Here is a 16,112-nt window from a genome sequence, read left to right as displayed (position 1 = left end):
AATCCAGGTGAAAGGAACCGAACGGTGCTTTGTTCTAGTCGGAATCACATTATTGTTACCATCGGACTAGGCGGCGGTGTGACACGTTTATATCATAATTTTACTAACTGCTGTAGAGGGTTCAAGCTGTAGGAGTAGGTATCACCAGTCAAGGCAAATGGGTACTAGGGCACGACATAATGCCCTTGGAAGCGACTTTTCAGTGGCACCAGTGCTCTTGGCCAATTGCAAGACAGGTATGCAGAGTACTTACACTTTACATGGGCTGAGGCAGCCTTGAACCAGAGCCCCCCTCCACTACCCTCGCCGTAAGCAGCTGCAGTCACTGCAATCACTGCAGACATGGTAGAAATTCGCGAGACTGGGCTGCCTATAAGAGGAGCCGATGCTTCAGCCGACACGTCGATTTGCAAATACCCCGCGACTATATCTTTTCTTTCTATTCTGACGCAGACTTTTCCCCCTCTTCCTACACTAAGTCGACTCGCTGTTTCAATTCATCGATAGCCTGCTGCTTATTCGATAACAGTCTAAGATGGACAACTATATGTTCCGCGAACATGTTAGCGAATGCCGCCAGGTCTCGGAGAAAACGCACTATGTTGAGATTTTCAACTACTCGGTGAGTATCGAGTCACATTGCTCCGCCTCCTCTTGGTGAGACACGGGGTGGAATGTCTAGATAGTGAAAAGCACGGTTCTAATGAACGCAGGCTAAACACAACTAACATACAGGATCCTTTATATGACTCGTCCGAGGAGCACCCCCTGACTATGGACGAATTTGATAACTTCCTCTATCGACGGGTATGTACTCTTGTATGGTAGTAGATATTACTACAGCTTTCAGCAAGAAGCTAGTAACAAGGCTTAACGTAACTAACATCCCATTTACTTCAGGGCGCGTTTGAACCAGCAAGGATGAAGGAGGGTGTTAAACTACTTAATGGTGTTCGATTAATGTGCGCAGACTTCTATACCCATAACAGAGTCTAAACCAATACCTTTATAGACTCCAAAAGAACGCTGAGCACGCGGATACGTTTGCAGGGCACACGATTTCCTTTACGGCAGAAGCCTATGAGTCCATGGTCCGCGCTATGAGACTGCCCTTGAAAGCGGTTGAGGGCACTAACATCGTTGGGCCGTTCTTCTGGTGTGCTTACGACCAGGATGATGAGGATCCCACTCTACGTTAGTATTTCCAACATGTTGGCCCAACAACCGCAATGGCTCGAAACTTACTGATTGATTACTGTTGCAGAGATCATCTTCCGCAAGTCCGACGTCCGCAAAAAGGGCAAGACGCGCGGGTGGGAGATTATGCTCTCGCACTGCTTCAGCAATGGCATTACATCGGGCTACGTCAAGGGCACGCCAAGCTCCAACATCGTCCTTGCGATTCGACAACTGGAGCATTGCGTGCAGCAGGTGGTCCATCCGATGCTCCTGCCCATCATTATCCTCTCGCACGAACTCTCATCGCAAAACGACCTGAAGCAGCGCGAAGCCCGCGACTGGCTGCGCAAGCTTGAGCACGCCATCAGCATGCGCAATGATATTGAACGTGATGAATACATTGATGGAGAAGGCTACCTTGAGGTAGAAGCTATCAGCCGCGATCTTGGTGAATTGCATGGTCAGGTCCTCTGGAAACGGCCACAGGCCTACCTTGAAATCATTAAGGAGATGGAGGCCGGGATGGATAGGTTCAAGGTCAAGTTACCCCAGGAGAACAGGTCGCCGGTCCTGGATAAGCTTCACCGGAGCTTGGTTTCCAGGTTAGACTTTTACAGACTCAAGCTCAAGGGGATTGAGGTATACCAGGCGACAACGATAGAGAGGCTCAACATCCAGCGGGGTGCGGTATGTTTGTTTGTTTACACTTATAAAGACCCAATGGAGGATCGCTGACTTTATCGTAGCTGCAAGACAGGTTCTCTCAACGAGAGTCTAATCTTCAGTTTCAACTGGCTAGTGAGCAGCGGAGATTGGCGCATGCTAGTAAGCAGGACAGCACAGCGATGAAGGCCATCGCGCTGCTCGGCGCCCTTTTTCTTCCTGGGACCTTTGTAGCGTCTGTCTTTAGTATGTCATTCTTCGATTTTGGAAGGGGTAAGTCTCATCTACTGTCGTTCAATGTCTACAGTTTGCCCGTAGACATTTGATGGTTTCCTTGATCTACCCCCGAAACTTACAGCTAACATCCTAGTCAGATGCGAATCCGGCCATTTCTCAACAGCTGTGGGTTTACTTTGCCATTTCCATCCCCCTAACAATCGTCATCGTTTGTGGGTGGGTCATGTTTGACAGGCGTCGCAAGGAGTGGTTTGCCTCTGAGGAAGTCGACGTTGAGAAAAGCATCGAGCACATGAGAATGGGTGTCATGACCATATCATGGAGTCAACAGTAAGATGAAGTCTAGACTCCGATATCTACTTCACCACCTGAGTCGGCTTGAGCATGCGCCCGAGAGCCTTTCACTACCATGCATTTCCCTGACGTGGATAAGACATCGGGAAAAGCACGAATATTAAGGGAATAAGACGGTGCTGATGATTTCCTTTTGACCTACAAACGACAGAATACTCAGAAAAACCACATACAATGACCGCGAAGAGCCAGAATCGGAGAAAAGGAGCAGCTACACTGTAAACCAATTTTATATAGTCTCAGTTACATGCGGAAGGAAGCATCTTCTCAAGTTCAACGTGACCAAGCGTATGAAGCAATCCCACTTTGAAGGGGTCCAACTACCCAGACGATCGCAGCCCTTGTGCCCGAGACACTGAATAAACATCGGCGCGCCTGACACGTAGCCTATAAAGACATCTTAGGACACGGTCGAAAGGTTACCAGCTCGAGTATTTACAGTTCACCGGGGCTGGAGTACTGGAAACGGCTTGGACTTCGCCTCGCTTTGCAACTTCCATCGTCGACCAGCAGTGGTCTGCTTTCTGCCTCCCTGCCTTTGGGAGGCAGACAAAGCATCCTCGGGCTTGGGGCCAACTAAATTCACATTTCCTTAAAACACCATAGCCCGCCCGTTTCTCAACCAGAACCTGAACACAGACTCTTCCATATAAGCTTATACAACTTAGCAAGAAAGGGACCAACACACCTGCAGTGCAGGGAGCACTTCCGGGCCATCTGGCCAGTGTCCGTGAACGAATTCATGAATGATTTTCACTTTACTACTTGAGGTCAAATGAACTTCTCAACCTACACCGAAAGCCGACCTGCCACGCCAAGGGTGCAAGTCACCTCCCCGCCTCCGAGGGCCCAACGGCATCAGCAGCCCACAGCTTACAGCGAGCAGAGAACTGTCTATCGCACACCAAATCGCCCACGTCTCACGTTGAGCAGCACACAACCACAGGAATTGTAGAAGGTAGATGAAGTATTTGTCATAAACGTAGTTTGTAGATATGTTGTCATGATAAAGAAAAACACAGATGCCTCACTGATACAGCCATCCCGACTCCACCCCGCCCAAGTACTCTTCTTCTCTTTGCAAAGCCAGCCGACGCCGGCTTTTGGTCCCCCCTCCCCATCCTGGTATCAAAATATAAAAATGCTTTCTCTCATTGCCCCTTTGCCCGTAATTCTATCCTACCACTCCTCTCATTCTGAACCAGTAATGGTATCTATAAACAAAAAAAAAGAAAGAAATCCCTTGCCCTTTATCCCAGCGTTATGCAATGACCATAAATGAAAAGAGTGTTTGTGTGTGTCATGTTGTGTGTTTCCTGTTTCCTCCAATTTGTTTACTGAATCTTGATAGCCTCAAACAGTGTGAGGCTAAGAGCCGTATCGTTCTCTCCCACATTGGGAGTTGGCTCGCTAAGCATCTCCCATTTGCGGTAGATGAATGGTGTAAGTTTGTCTGTGCCTTGCATCGAAATCGGTATCTTAGGTCTCGGCGGCCCATTTTGTTGTGTCGCCGGCTGCTGTCGGTGGGCGAGGACGAACTGCTCCGTCTGTGGAGGCATGTGGCTGAACAGGTACTGAAGGCGGGCATCCGACGACGCTGGATTTTGCATGGTGCCACCTGTGAGCAGAACACGCACGCACTGCAGGCGCGCGTCTTCCGGCAAGGTATCAATCAGCAGCAGAGCCAGATCGAATACCTGCTGACTAAGGAGTCGGCCGGTCTGCGGGTCCTGGAGCGCCAGACTGTCGAGCTCGAGGGTGAGACCTGATAGGACAACCAATATCCTTGCCCGAATCTCAAATACCGCAGCGTTGGTTGGTGGCTTCATGTTGTTGGCGGCCTGAGCCTGAGTCGCTGCGGACACAGGTTCGTTTGCGGTCGTATGGAGCGTGATAAACCTTAGCAGCGCTGGAAGCCAGTACCGGAGTATCGACGCCCGAAGCTCTCTCTTATCATCGTCCCCAGCTGCTAGGATCTCCCAGAGCTCCGCCAACTTCTCCACCATGCCCGAAGTGAGTTGGGAGGTTCGGACCGCCGGGCGGCCCCGTAGAATGGCCTCGACAACCGACAGTAAGCTCCCTGCTAGCTGGACACTTTCGCGAGAAAGAGGATCCGAGGCGGGGGGATTCTTCTGCGACGGGAACAGTCCTAGAAATCGAAGGTGAGCTTGCTTTTTGAGGTGTTCAGTGATCTCCTCGCTCAGATAGGGCAACATGCTAGTCCACATGACGTTGTTGGCTGACACAGCGCGATCCATTGCTCGTGAGAACATGTCGAACTGCGTCAGTGCCTGCTCGCCTCCTCCCGGGCTAGTCGTACTGTCCGCCGAGAGGCCGATCGACAACTTGAGCTGGCAGAAAGGGAGAGTGAACTCGTTGGCCAGTTCCAGGACAGTTTCGAATGTGAGCGGCGACTCGTCGCTGGAGTCGGGCAACAATAATTTGGAGGTAATCTGTGCAAACAAACTCGTCGATGCTGGCTCTGGCGTCTTGGTGCCCAACGCCTGAACGACTGAAGGAGGGTCCCGCAGCACCAGAAGCTTCAGCAGTTCCAGAACAGAATTCTTGAAGCCCGGATTCGCCAGCGGCAGCAACGCTGGATCAGCGGCCCCCTGAAGCCTCGAGTACTCGACCAGGGCATTCCTGACGAGAACCACCATGTCCTTATGGTTTTGGCGCGGCGCCACTTGTTGCTGGATGTAGAACCGGTACGTTTCTTCCGGGGTCAACGCGGTCTTGGCCGTAAGAGGCATTGTTGTGAGATGGAGAACCTCCTGAATATAGGTCGTAGTACTGTTGATCGGCCCGATTGAGTTGAGCGCAATCCGGCCAGTGTCGATCGATGTTGTTGTAAGGATAATAGGCAGGGTCAGGCAGCCCATACTGATCAGCAGCGGATAAATATCCACCAGGGCGGGACGAGCCTTCAGCGCGCTGATATGGTGAACCCAGTCGGTCATGCGCACATCGAAATGCTGGGTGTCGAAAATCCGCAGTCTTCCGAGGAGCGCACTGTAAGCACGCTGTCGGTCAGGCGAGTTCGACCAGCACGTCTCCAACCGGCCCACAACTGTCTGGAAAAGACGATCCATCGTCGGCCGATCCACGCTGGTCCCGCTCGTCAGGAGCTTCTCGATCTCTTCGTGTAGCTCGCCCTCCGCATCCTGCAGCTGCGCCGTCATGTTGTCGGATACTGGCGAACAGGCGTCGATCGGGTTGTTACGGTCGCACTGGTGAAGCTGCTGGCGGAGGTAACCGGCCGTATTTGTAAAACCAGGTAGCCGAGCCGCAAGATTCGCAAGGGACGCCAAGAGGGGTCGTGCAGCAGGACCTTGTTCCTCACTCACGACCTTCAATCTTTCCATCAGTAAATCGAACATTTCTTTAGTCCCACCCATCGCAGCGAAGATCGGCAGATGCACGTTCATAGTATCGGCACAAGACGCTAGAATCTCGGGGTTCGAAGCTCGCGCTACTATCTTGATGATCTCGGCAAGTACGGAAAAATCGGCCGCTGCTTCGAGAACAGCCCGGGCAAAGTTAAAAATGGCCGGGGAGACCTGCGGTCCGTTTTTCGTCGTAACGAGTTCGTTCGTGAAGATCTGCAGAAGCCTAGCTCCAACCTCGGTCTGAAGAGCTCGGTTACTGTTGGCAATCAGCCTACAAAGCTTACCCACAGGGACAGGCTTCCGTTGAAGCATCGGGTCTCCCGGCGGGAGAGGCAGTCCCAGAGCATGCTGGATGCACTTCAGTGCCGTGTTGATGTCCTCCGCCTCATCGTTAACGTCGTAACTCGCACGTCGAAGAAGGCTCGCTCTGGTTGCTTGGAAAGTTGAGTTCAGGGCGTGGAGGGGAAGATCCACCAGCAACCTCGTCGCGCAAGAGCCTTCGGCTTCGGTGTCGGCCGGCTTCCGGAGACCGCCTCTAGCAATGAGCCAGAAGATGTATCCCTGGAGTTGAAAATCCCCAGTGCGGACAATCTCCGATATGAGTCTGTGGAAAACGCGTTTTGAGTTCGTCTCCGTCGGCGGGTTGTGGCCAAGGTACTCGAGAACAGCTGTCGTCACGTCGACTCCGGCTGCTGCCCAAGCTCGGAGAAGGCTGGCCGTGATGTAGACCTTTGCAGCCCCTGGCCGGTGCGGCGAGGTGCACCATTCCAGCAATGTCCGCACAACCATACCCTTGTCCTCGCTGACGGCCCAGCACTGCGCAGCCAGATCGGGGCTGTACAAAGATGTGAACGTAGTGTCAAGGTGCTTGACTAGTATTTGGCGGTTTGCCGGCTGCGAGTTGCTAGCTGAAGCAACAAGCTGTTCGTTTCTAATATTGATCGACTTGAATGCGGTCTGCGCAAACTCGTGGTCGGTCGGGATAGACGCAAGCAAAGCGTCCCTGTACTTGAACCAAGTTGCAGGGGACACAAAGTTGTCAGGATGCGCCGACAATAGGGGAGTAAGCAAGGAAGTTAACCTTGTCGAGAGCTGGATGAGGATGTCGCGATCAGGGTCGTTGTGTATCTGGAATGGTAAGCAAGGGGATAATGAGGGATGCAGATGAACGTACTGTGTGAAGATGGCTGAGCAACGCATTCACCAATCGTCGGCCATATTTCCTCAAACGAAGCAAGTCTTTCCAGTAGATCTGCGTGATCAGTATCCACATGGGCAGCTTCGACTGAGTGGAGTTCTCAAGCCCGGAGACAAGCCAGTCCATGTAGTGATCGCGGTCGAGTAGCTGTTCCGCATAGAGGTGCGTGGCCAGCCGGATGCTGTAGCGCGGTTAGCTATTGAAGCGGGGATTTGACCACATGAACTTACGCATATTGAACCTTGGCTTTCCAGTCGTTGTCGCCAAAAGCTGTCGATACGCCCTCCACAAACTGCTCCACGAAAACGGTCCAATCTCGCAGCCACTTCGCTTCGCCGCCGAGCACAAAGGGGCCTGGTCCGTTTCCTTTCCTCTTGAAGGCTCGGATTTCGTTGGCTCCAACGCACTTTACCAACCAAACAGCTCTTTCTGTCGGAACGTTCTTGTTGAGGCAGTGATCCAGTAGCACCTTGCCCCGAATACCGTGGGGAATAGTTCGGCTCAGTCGGCGCAACGATATCGACGGGTTCGCCAAGTCCCTCAGCCACATTTCTCGCTTGGTATCGGTGAGGGTGACGCGCGGTGGTGGTTTGAACGTCGAGGGCGACGAGATCTGGCCGTTCAGCTTCCTCTGATTCAAGACGCCGACGAAGATGTTGGACAGCAAGTTGAGGCCGCTCTTGTGCTTCAAGGCAGGGAACAGCGCGGTTTTGGCGGACGAGGTCTCCGTAGCAGAGGAGGCTGGGGGTTTGTCATAGTAGCCAGTCTTGATAACGGTTTCGGAGTATTGATCTTCGGGGTGGTTTCCGTTCCACGGGAAGAAGTCGGCATAGCCGAGTTCTGACGTATCGCGCGCACCGCTGCCCGAGCCACCAAAGCCTGGTTTGTTCGTTGCGTCGCCCCGAGGCTTGCCAAAGGGCGCATATCGGGGAGCGGCTGCAGGGGTTTCGAAGTGCCACGGTTTCGGGCGGCCATCCTTCTTGACTGCGATGGTGGGCGCGGGGGAGTCTTTGACGACGGCGGGGACGACGAATCGCGGACGGCGTTTCGGCATGGGCATCGGCGGATTTTCTGCGTCGACGGGCTGGCCCTTGACAGAGGCGGGCGAGCTCATGTCGGTGAGGTTTGAGGAATCGTTCTTGGGCATGAGGCGGGAGGGCGTGAGGGTTTTGGGGGAGTCGGTAACAGGGTACTGGGCGAGCATGGCGTCGTTGGACAACTCGAGCTTGAGGCGAGAGCCTCCCCTCCGCGGCAGGGTGCCATACCTGTTCTGGGCGACGGCAGCATCGTTGGCATCGCCCGTCAGGTCGATGAGGTTTTCCTTTCGAACAGGTGACTGAGGCAGGTACTGGGCGGACAGGGTGCGTTGTTGAGTTGGCCGTTGGACCGACAAGCCCGAGCTGCTCAGAGTTCGCTGCTGGGGCGGTCGCGGCTGGACGCCCATTGGGGTCCGAGAGGTCATCGCAGGCGGAAGTTCCGAGGCGACATTGCTGGACTATCAGGGGATGTTTGGTGCGGTTGGTGGTCGTTGGGGAAAGGTGGAGGGAAAGTTGGGGGGGGGCCGCGATGCCGTGATGCCAGCGGGTTTGACGATGTTTGGAGATGGGGGAGGTAGAGATGGAAGGGGGAATAATCGGTCGATGGATTGATGTCGGGGATCTGACGGCGTCAGCCGCGCTATCTGTGCAGCGGTCGGTTGCAGGTGCGGTTTGCGGTTCAGAAGGGTCGGTGCAGGGCCCCAGGGCAGTTACCGGCTAAGGGAGTGGGTAGCACGTAGTGTACTAAGGTTGCAAAGTGCGCGCGGGTAATATTTTGTACGGATACAGAGACGGGGGGCGCAGCGTCTCCGAAGGTTCCCGCGCCTACCAGGTTCGTTGATGTCAGATGACTCGCGACGGCCCGCTCGAAATCTTGTTGCGGCGACTCGCAAGACGAGTTTTTGGTCGCTTGGCAACTGTTGATGCAGTGCAGGCGGGTTTGAGGCTCCGAGTTTGAGGAGGGGGCTTCTGCGACGACGACGACGACGACGACGATGCACGTCAAACGGTCAGGTTGTACAGACGGCGACGCCAGAGGATGGAAGCGGGCGGAGAAAGGCGTGGTGTGTGTAATATGCAATCCGGATGAGAGAGTCTCAAAGAGGTGGTTGATGAGAGATAGTGAGAGTGAGAATGAGAGACAGAAGGAGCATGTGCGAATGTGTGTGTGTGTGTTCAGGGTGCAGGCAGTGCGGTGCGGCGCAGTTGGCTGTCTGTCGGGTGCAGGAGGAAGTGAGGAATACCACAGCAGGGGGCCCTAAGGCGACGGCGGCAGGGTAAGCGTGCCTTGGCTCAGTTCAGCCCAGCAGGAGATCAACCCGAATCCAGGCAAGGAATGGGCAATGGAGAATGGTACGGATAATAGAAATGGGAAAGGGAAAGCAACGACCCGTGAGACGGCGGCCGGAGGAGGGTGTGGTGTGTGGTTTGTGTGGTGTGTGAGCCTTGGGGGCGGGTGTGAGGGGGGGGGGGGGGGGGGGGGGGTGTGGGATGCGTGATTCGACGGAGTGCGAGTGTGTGAGGGAACAGCAGCTAAATTGCTTTTAGTCGTGGGGCGGGAGCCGATGGGATCTGCGGTTCCATGGAGCGCGGGACATCTTCCTGCTTGTTTGGGACTTGGGGGAGACGACATATGGGAGAGAGACGGGGGAGAGGGTGACGGAGGAGCCACAGACGAGTCCAACTGTCACGGCGTATCCGGACCATGATAGGAGAGCAAGCACTCTCTCTACGCTACTCTGCACCTTGGTGGTAATACTGGTTTGGGGGGTTTTCTCCAAGACGGGCGAATTTACGGACTTGGCCAGCTCCATGAGCTGCCAGGTACTCCGAGTTGCGGGAAGCTCCCGATAAGCGCAGGGACTGCCTATGTTTCTCCGTACTACACTACATCTATAGATCCTTTTCTCTGTTGTCTCTCCGTATCCAGGCGTTGCAAGCGCTCGGACCCAATCAACTAGACCAAACCACCCGTCGCTCGCTTCGATATGCCAACTACCTACCTATGCAATTCAGGCCACAACAGGCTAGCAAACATGGATGCTATATATTCCTCCCGTGAATGAAAACAACGAGTTGCATCTTCGGCATTCTTATCCCGCACAACGGCAACCTCCTGCATAGTAACGCGGCAGCGAGGCGTGCAACGACACCGACAAGGTTTCAAAGACGGGTGTTCCGCTGCGGCGGGGGAACCGAACAGAAGGAGCAAACGTGACGGGCTGGAAATGCACATCGCAAGCTCGCGAACGAATCCTCAGGCGTCCCTCGAAGGGGGGGGGGCATGTCTACGCCAAGCCTGAACGGGCAAGGTTGCTTTCTCAACCAACTGGGGAGACACGCACACCGTAACCTCGTCTCTCGGTCCCCTGATGGAGCCTCGCGGCCAGTACGACACTATGTAGTCGGTCCCAGGGCAGCCCCGTGGACGCGCCGCGGGCATTCCTCCGTCTCATTGGTTTGTTCGACCAATGTTGCACAGCTGATTCGCCCGCACCCGCCCGCCGGCCGCCTTTTATTTTTTTTTTCCTTCTTGTTTTTTCCCTGCTGCTGGTTCCCTCGTCTTGTTTCTTTTTCCAGTTCCGAACCAAACATGGCCGGCAACAAACTCCCCAGTGGAAGCAAAAAGGAAACAACTACACGCACAAGAGAGTCGTGCGCGAGGATACTGGCCAGAGCCCGTCTCGTCTTCATCAACTCGTACCACTCAACGGATTACTCAACCTAAATCTCCGACATCCGTCACAGCCACCCGGGGGCTTACTAAACTAGTCGGAATGTCAATCCGCACCTCGGCCGGTTCTCTGACATGGGCCAGCCCCTCTGCTTAGCAACTGCTTAACCCACCGAGAAAGCCTCAGAATGCTCAAAGCAGCAGCAACCACCGACCAGGGGAGAGCCCTCCCCAAGGCCCGCGGGGCCTGACCACCCACCCCCCCATCCCTAAAACTCTCCTTCTCGGCAAACCGTACCGCTGGGGTGGAAGACTATTTGACGCATCAAGCATCCCAGGCGGAACGCGGAGAGGGGGAGCCGGAATGGGTTGTTGGTCTCCTGCCTCTGCTTCTGCTTCTGCTGCTGCTGGTGATGCACCCAGAAAGAACCCCCCAAGCAAAACGCAGGACAAGCCGTCCGCTCATATCGCCCGGCCTGGCCCCTCTGCTCCTTTAGCCCGTCCAATCGTGCCCCCTTTAGCTGCCACCTGCGTCGTAACTGCCACTTTCGGATCTCTGCGCGCTCCCGAGAAACGCCACCGCCAGCCGAACCGCGACCGCATCATCGCCCGCCCGTACGGTAATCGACGCTTCGAGCTTCGAGCCTCTGGTGCCTCTCTCTCTCTCTCTAGTCTTGTCTCTGTATGATTTGCCTCCCCCCCTCACCTCACCTCACCTACTTCGTACAGACCTCGCGTGTTTGATGTCGGACTCCGACCCATCAGCCCGTTCCTCCCGAACAGGTGGATGCAAGACGAAGACGGCACGGTGTCCGAACGGCAGACCACGCTCCCGTTGACCACAAAGACCGGCCTCACATTTGCCGCGTTTCGTCCAGACTTTTCATGGCGATCAGAGAGCCAACCCCATCCCCCTTCTCCACGCTCTGCGCTCCCTAAACATCTTGACAAGTAGGTTGCTTGCTACCATTTAATATCGCACTCGGCTTGTACCTCGTGATCCCAGGCCGGCTATCCCAACTTTCCTCGCCTGTTCCAACTTTGAAAAGTTTGTCCCCCTCTGGCGAACCAAAATGTACCGCCATGGCACCCGCCGGGACACCATGAGCCTTGCTTGTCACCCGATGGCTGAATCGCTGCCCATGTGTCACGCAATCTGCCATCATACTGCATGCGAATCCCCGCCAATCAGTGCGCCCCGATTTGTGCCTAGTCTGACGAAAGGCGCCGCCGAGCACTCGCTGGGCACCAGGAACACACGAGGGCATATCACGGCCTATCGGTGATCCCTTGTGAGCTGACACGAATGGCTTCTCGTGTTGCCTGTCACCAGGCAAGACATTGGCCGCCGAAAGTGCTTACTGTGCCTGACATGAGTTGGGCGCTGCTGGTGCCCAGGTGGATCGGTCAACCACAGCCTGTACGATGCCACGCCGCTTGAAGGCCTTTCTTTGGCTTTTTTTCTGCCGTCCTGCCGTCCTGCCGTCCTGTCATCCTGTCATGTTCTCCCACGCGATGTCCACGTCTCGCAGAGCCAAACAACGATGGCCCGCTTCCCTCCTAATTCGCCAATCGTATCCGTAACCTGCTACATACATAGTATCTGTACACAATCTTGGGCTCGTGTCACCTTAACCAAGCCTAGTCGGCTGTATTATGGAGAGAGGCCCACCGGATTGCACGACACTTTGGAGAGGCACACCGCATCTCCAGGCGTGCTGCATGCCCCGACAAATAACGCCCAGACAGGGAACGCTGAACCTTCTCTCGGAGTTCCAACCGGCCTCAGGGGCCCTGCTCTGATGCAGGCACCTTGGCCTCTCAAGTGTGGGGGAGATAGCTGTACATATGTACGGTTGCTGTGCCTGCAGAGGGGCCGGCCTGTTCTCACGGCCGCGGTTGGCCCGCAAGGTGGACGAGACTTTCCGCGACGAGATAACGGAACATCGCAAGGTGCAGGGAGCAACACTCACTTGCACAAACACGCCGGCAATTGTGGCCGCGGATGACTGCCACGGAAATGACGCCAGAAGCAATCAGCGACTCTCTCTGATTGTCTCCCCCTTTGTCAGGTCCCACCGTGCCCCTCCGCTGGCCGCATCTTCCGAGGAGCCCCCGCAGAACCGGCCCTCAGAGTCGTCCAGGGTTTCGACGTCGGGGGGAAGAGATATTTAAAAATAAAAAAAAATAAAAATAAAAAAGGTCGCCAGCGTACTTCGGCGCTGGCTTTGACAATATCTTGATTTTCCCCGGCCATTTGAATTTGATCACGGCCACGCATCGAACTCGGAACCGCCTGCGTACTCGTGAGCATGGCGAATCCGCTAGCCGGGACGAACTCCATGGCTAGGGTGAGCCCGTCGGGCACACCCCCTCACACTGGGCGGACGGCGATCCTATCGCAGTCTCAGGTCCTTTCGCTATCGGAACCGGCGTCTCTCGGAAACTAAGCGACCCAGCGGCGTAGGTAAGCATGAGTGGTGAGCGTGAGCCTCTGCAAAAAGGGTGCAGCTTGTCAGATTGGATCGGTTCGTGGGGCGGGTCAGAGGGGCCGCTCGACGGCTCGCGCGAAATCCTGCACCCCCCGGGCGTGGTCAGATGGGAGGGGAAAACGTGTCTTCGATTGAGTCCAGTGGCAGCGGGGCATCGGCGCCGGATTCCTTCCCCAGCTCCTGGGGGTCTGTCATATTGAAGCCTCACATATCAGGCCTCCACTTTTGTAATCGCGCCGTAACTGGGGAGAGCTTCAATCCGCACGGCCAGATCGTGGAGATATCCAATCCAGCGACGTACCTCCAGTTGTTCCCCTCCACAGCTCCGTCGTTCCCCCGTGCCCTCGCAAACCACATCATCACCAACCTCACAATGGCGTCTAAGCGGGATATGCGCCGGCCGGACCTGAGTATGCTGCGATTCTCCCCCAGTAGCATACGGCAATTGCTAACTGTACCCCTTCTCGCAGTCGTCCCCTATCAAGAGCCCAGGGCCAAGGGTGAGAGTACCGAGCTCTCCTCGACGCTTTCTTCTACCCTGCCAATGGCTGCCATGCTCACGCGCAACAAGTTCATCGGATGGTACGCCTCGACTATCCACTCCCCGTCGGCCTGAAAGCTCCCATTGCTCTCGTCGTCGCGACGAGCTGCGGCACAGCACGATGGTCCTTAGCCCGAACAACCTCACTGACGGATAAACATAGGGCTTCCGTCGTCTTCAGCATCCAGACCTGGCTCGGTGAGAGTGAGGAGACTAAGAAGAGCTCCACGACCCCGGGTTATTTCTCCGTCGGCATGTCCAGTATGTTCCGCCCCGTCTGTGGCAATCTAATGAAAAGGCACTGACACAGAAGCGCAGTCATGGCCCTTGCCGTCACCTACCTGCCCCTTTTCCTGCCTCCCCCCGCCCAAAGAGGCGCCGCGACCGGCACCGGCCCCGCCGCCCCCGTTCCTCCTGCGTAGATATGATACCTTGATGGAGAATTGGATGAGCTATGTAAGGACATGATAAGGAGTCACACGACCATGTGAGGGATAAGGACGAGCGAAGGCACCGTTGTAAGAGCATGTGAGCCAATGCACGAGTTGATCATGGTGTCAGGGAGGCATCCGCCATGCTGGATGGAAATAGGGGATACAAACAGCTGGCGGGAATTGTAGTATAATACCTCGGAAACCTAAAAGCCACGCGGTGTAACGCATGCCGTTGATACTCAAATCTTAATAGCATCAAGTACAGCACCTCTTCGTATTATGCCAGTATGTTTTGAATGGTTGGGAACGAGGGAGACCTGCGCCACTGGACGCAGCAGGTCTACCTGCAAGGGGATACGTTTGATGTCATCATCTGAACCAACCAATAGCCGGCTTTCTCTCCCGAGTGCGACCCACGACTCACGACTGCGACTTGAATCTTGACGAGTCAACTTCCAAGTCTCCACGGTGCAAACAATATTGTTTGTCGATGCTACGCTGCTGAACACGAGTTGTTTGATTTCTGCTTTTGTGGATTCTGCGTGATTTTGATACTACATCCACCTCGGGGTGGAACAGACACTGTGGCTGGAAGATGGGCTCAACCGCGATAGACGAGGCCTTGGTGCTCGCGAGGTTCGATAAGCTCGTTGGTGATGGGGTCGTGATGTACGCGGAGGACATGGAGAAGATTTACTATGAGGACGGGGGTTTCAAGGTAAACTACATTCCACCCCCCCTCCCATACCATTCTCAGCGTCTGGCTCTCTTTCACGATCTCCCACGGAGGCGGCTGTGACTACCTCGCGATATCACATCAATATTGCGTGAACCACATAAAGTTCGCCGAGCTAACAGTCTCGCCAGGTCGAATTCCGTATCACGTCGGCTCTGAAGAGCAAACCCGGCGCCGTGAAGGACAACGCGGCGCTGGACGACGCGAACGCCAATGCCAACGGAGACTCGCACGCCTCCAGAACAAAGAACCCCAACACTGACACCAACGGCAACGCCCAGAATGGGACGCCGCGCGGGATCGAATTCGACGCAAACGGCTGCCTGCCCGGAGGAGACATCAGCATCGCAGGCTACGAGATCGGCCCCGTCGGCGAGTCCCACGTCCTCGCGTTCAACAAGTTTTGCGCCTACAGGCCGCACCTTCTACTCATGACGGCCGACGGGCGCAAGCGACAGTTTGAGGGGCTGAGCAGCGGGGACCTGGGGGTCGCGAGCGAGGTTCTGGCGGGGTTGAACCGCGGCGGTCGCGGCGGCGGGCAGGAGTACCTCGTCATCTTCAACTGCGGCAAGGAGGGCGGCTGTAGCCGGCTTCACAAGCACATGCAGGTCATACCCGCGCCCGACGTCATCCCGCTGTGGCCTGACGAGGTCGGTTCGACGGGGGACGCGGAGGGGCAGGAGCTGCCGATGCGGTATTTCATCCACAGATTCTCTGAGTCTTCGAACGGAAATCACAGCGGCGGGCGTGGCGAGATGCCGTCAGCAGACGAGCTGGCGGATGCCTACTGGCAGATGCTCCAGCAGGCGGCGGAGGTGATCCCGGGGCGAAAGGAGGCCGTCGAGAAAGACAACGTCGGGAGGGAGGTGACGGTACCGCATAACGTTGTGTTGAGCGAGAGGTGGATGGTGGTGATTCCGAGGGTGACGGATGGGGTCGACGGTGCTGGCGTGAACGCGGCGGGGATGCTGGGTGTTGTTTGGGCTTCGGAGACGAAGACGGTTGACAAGTGGAAGAGACTTGGGCCGAGACTGGTGTTGTCGGAGGTTGGTATTCGGGCGTGGAAGGGAGATAATGTTGCAGCAGAAAGATGTCACAAGAGGCTGGCATAGAAGGGGAGATATAGAGCAGTGATGAAGGGCAATGCATAGACGACGAACGGTGACAAGAATTATAGA

The 16,112-nt window shown here is 55.5% G+C and overlaps 4 protein-coding genes across 4 annotated transcripts; 3 read left to right on the top strand and 1 right to left on the bottom strand.

Annotated features, from left to right (window-relative positions):
- Positions 1–535: 535 nt before the first annotated feature.
- Positions 536–2,413, top strand: ColSpa_06183 (uncharacterized protein; the record flags this gene model as incomplete). The annotated part of the gene is made up of 7 exons (XM_049272395.1): positions 536–622; positions 736–807; positions 901–962; positions 1,013–1,194; positions 1,265–1,866; positions 2,013–2,115; positions 2,217–2,413. The coding sequence occupies 7 exons, from the start codon at positions 536–538 to the stop codon at positions 2,411–2,413; spliced, it is 1,305 nt and encodes a 434-aa protein (XP_049128352.1).
- A 1,354-nt stretch (positions 2,414–3,767) lies between these two features.
- ColSpa_06182 (mediator of RNA polymerase II transcription subunit 12) lies at positions 3,768–8,464 on the bottom strand (the record flags this gene model as incomplete). The annotated part of the gene is made up of 5 exons (XM_049272394.1): positions 3,768–4,513; positions 4,754–5,626; positions 5,828–6,950; positions 6,997–7,201; positions 7,251–8,464. 5 exons carry the CDS (start codon positions 8,462–8,464, stop codon positions 3,768–3,770), a joined length of 4,161 nt encoding a protein of 1,386 aa, XP_049128351.1.
- A 5,132-nt stretch (positions 8,465–13,596) lies between these two features.
- On the top strand, positions 13,597–14,186 carry ColSpa_06181 (uncharacterized protein; the record flags this gene model as incomplete). The annotated part of the gene is made up of 4 exons (XM_049272393.1): positions 13,597–13,633; positions 13,694–13,805; positions 13,928–14,025; positions 14,083–14,186. 4 exons carry the CDS (start codon positions 13,597–13,599, stop codon positions 14,184–14,186), a joined length of 351 nt encoding a protein of 116 aa, XP_049128350.1.
- Positions 14,187–14,793: 607 nt separating this feature from the next.
- Positions 14,794–16,046, top strand: ColSpa_06180 (diadenosine 5',5'''-P1,P4-tetraphosphate phosphorylase 2; the record flags this gene model as incomplete). Its single annotated transcript, XM_049272392.1, has 2 exons — positions 14,794–14,916; positions 15,057–16,046. 2 exons carry the CDS (start codon positions 14,794–14,796, stop codon positions 16,044–16,046), a joined length of 1,113 nt encoding a protein of 370 aa, XP_049128349.1.
- Between the last annotated feature and the right edge of the window lie 66 nt (positions 16,047–16,112).

The sequence above is a fragment of the Colletotrichum spaethianum genome (assembly GCF_022836535.1).
Source record: "Colletotrichum spaethianum MAFF 239500 DNA, contig14, whole genome shotgun sequence".
NCBI classification, from domain to species: domain Eukaryota; kingdom Fungi; phylum Ascomycota; class Sordariomycetes; order Glomerellales; family Glomerellaceae; genus Colletotrichum; species Colletotrichum spaethianum.
The sequence above is the reverse complement of the archived record's forward strand: the minus strand, read 5'-3'. Positions and strand labels throughout refer to the sequence as shown.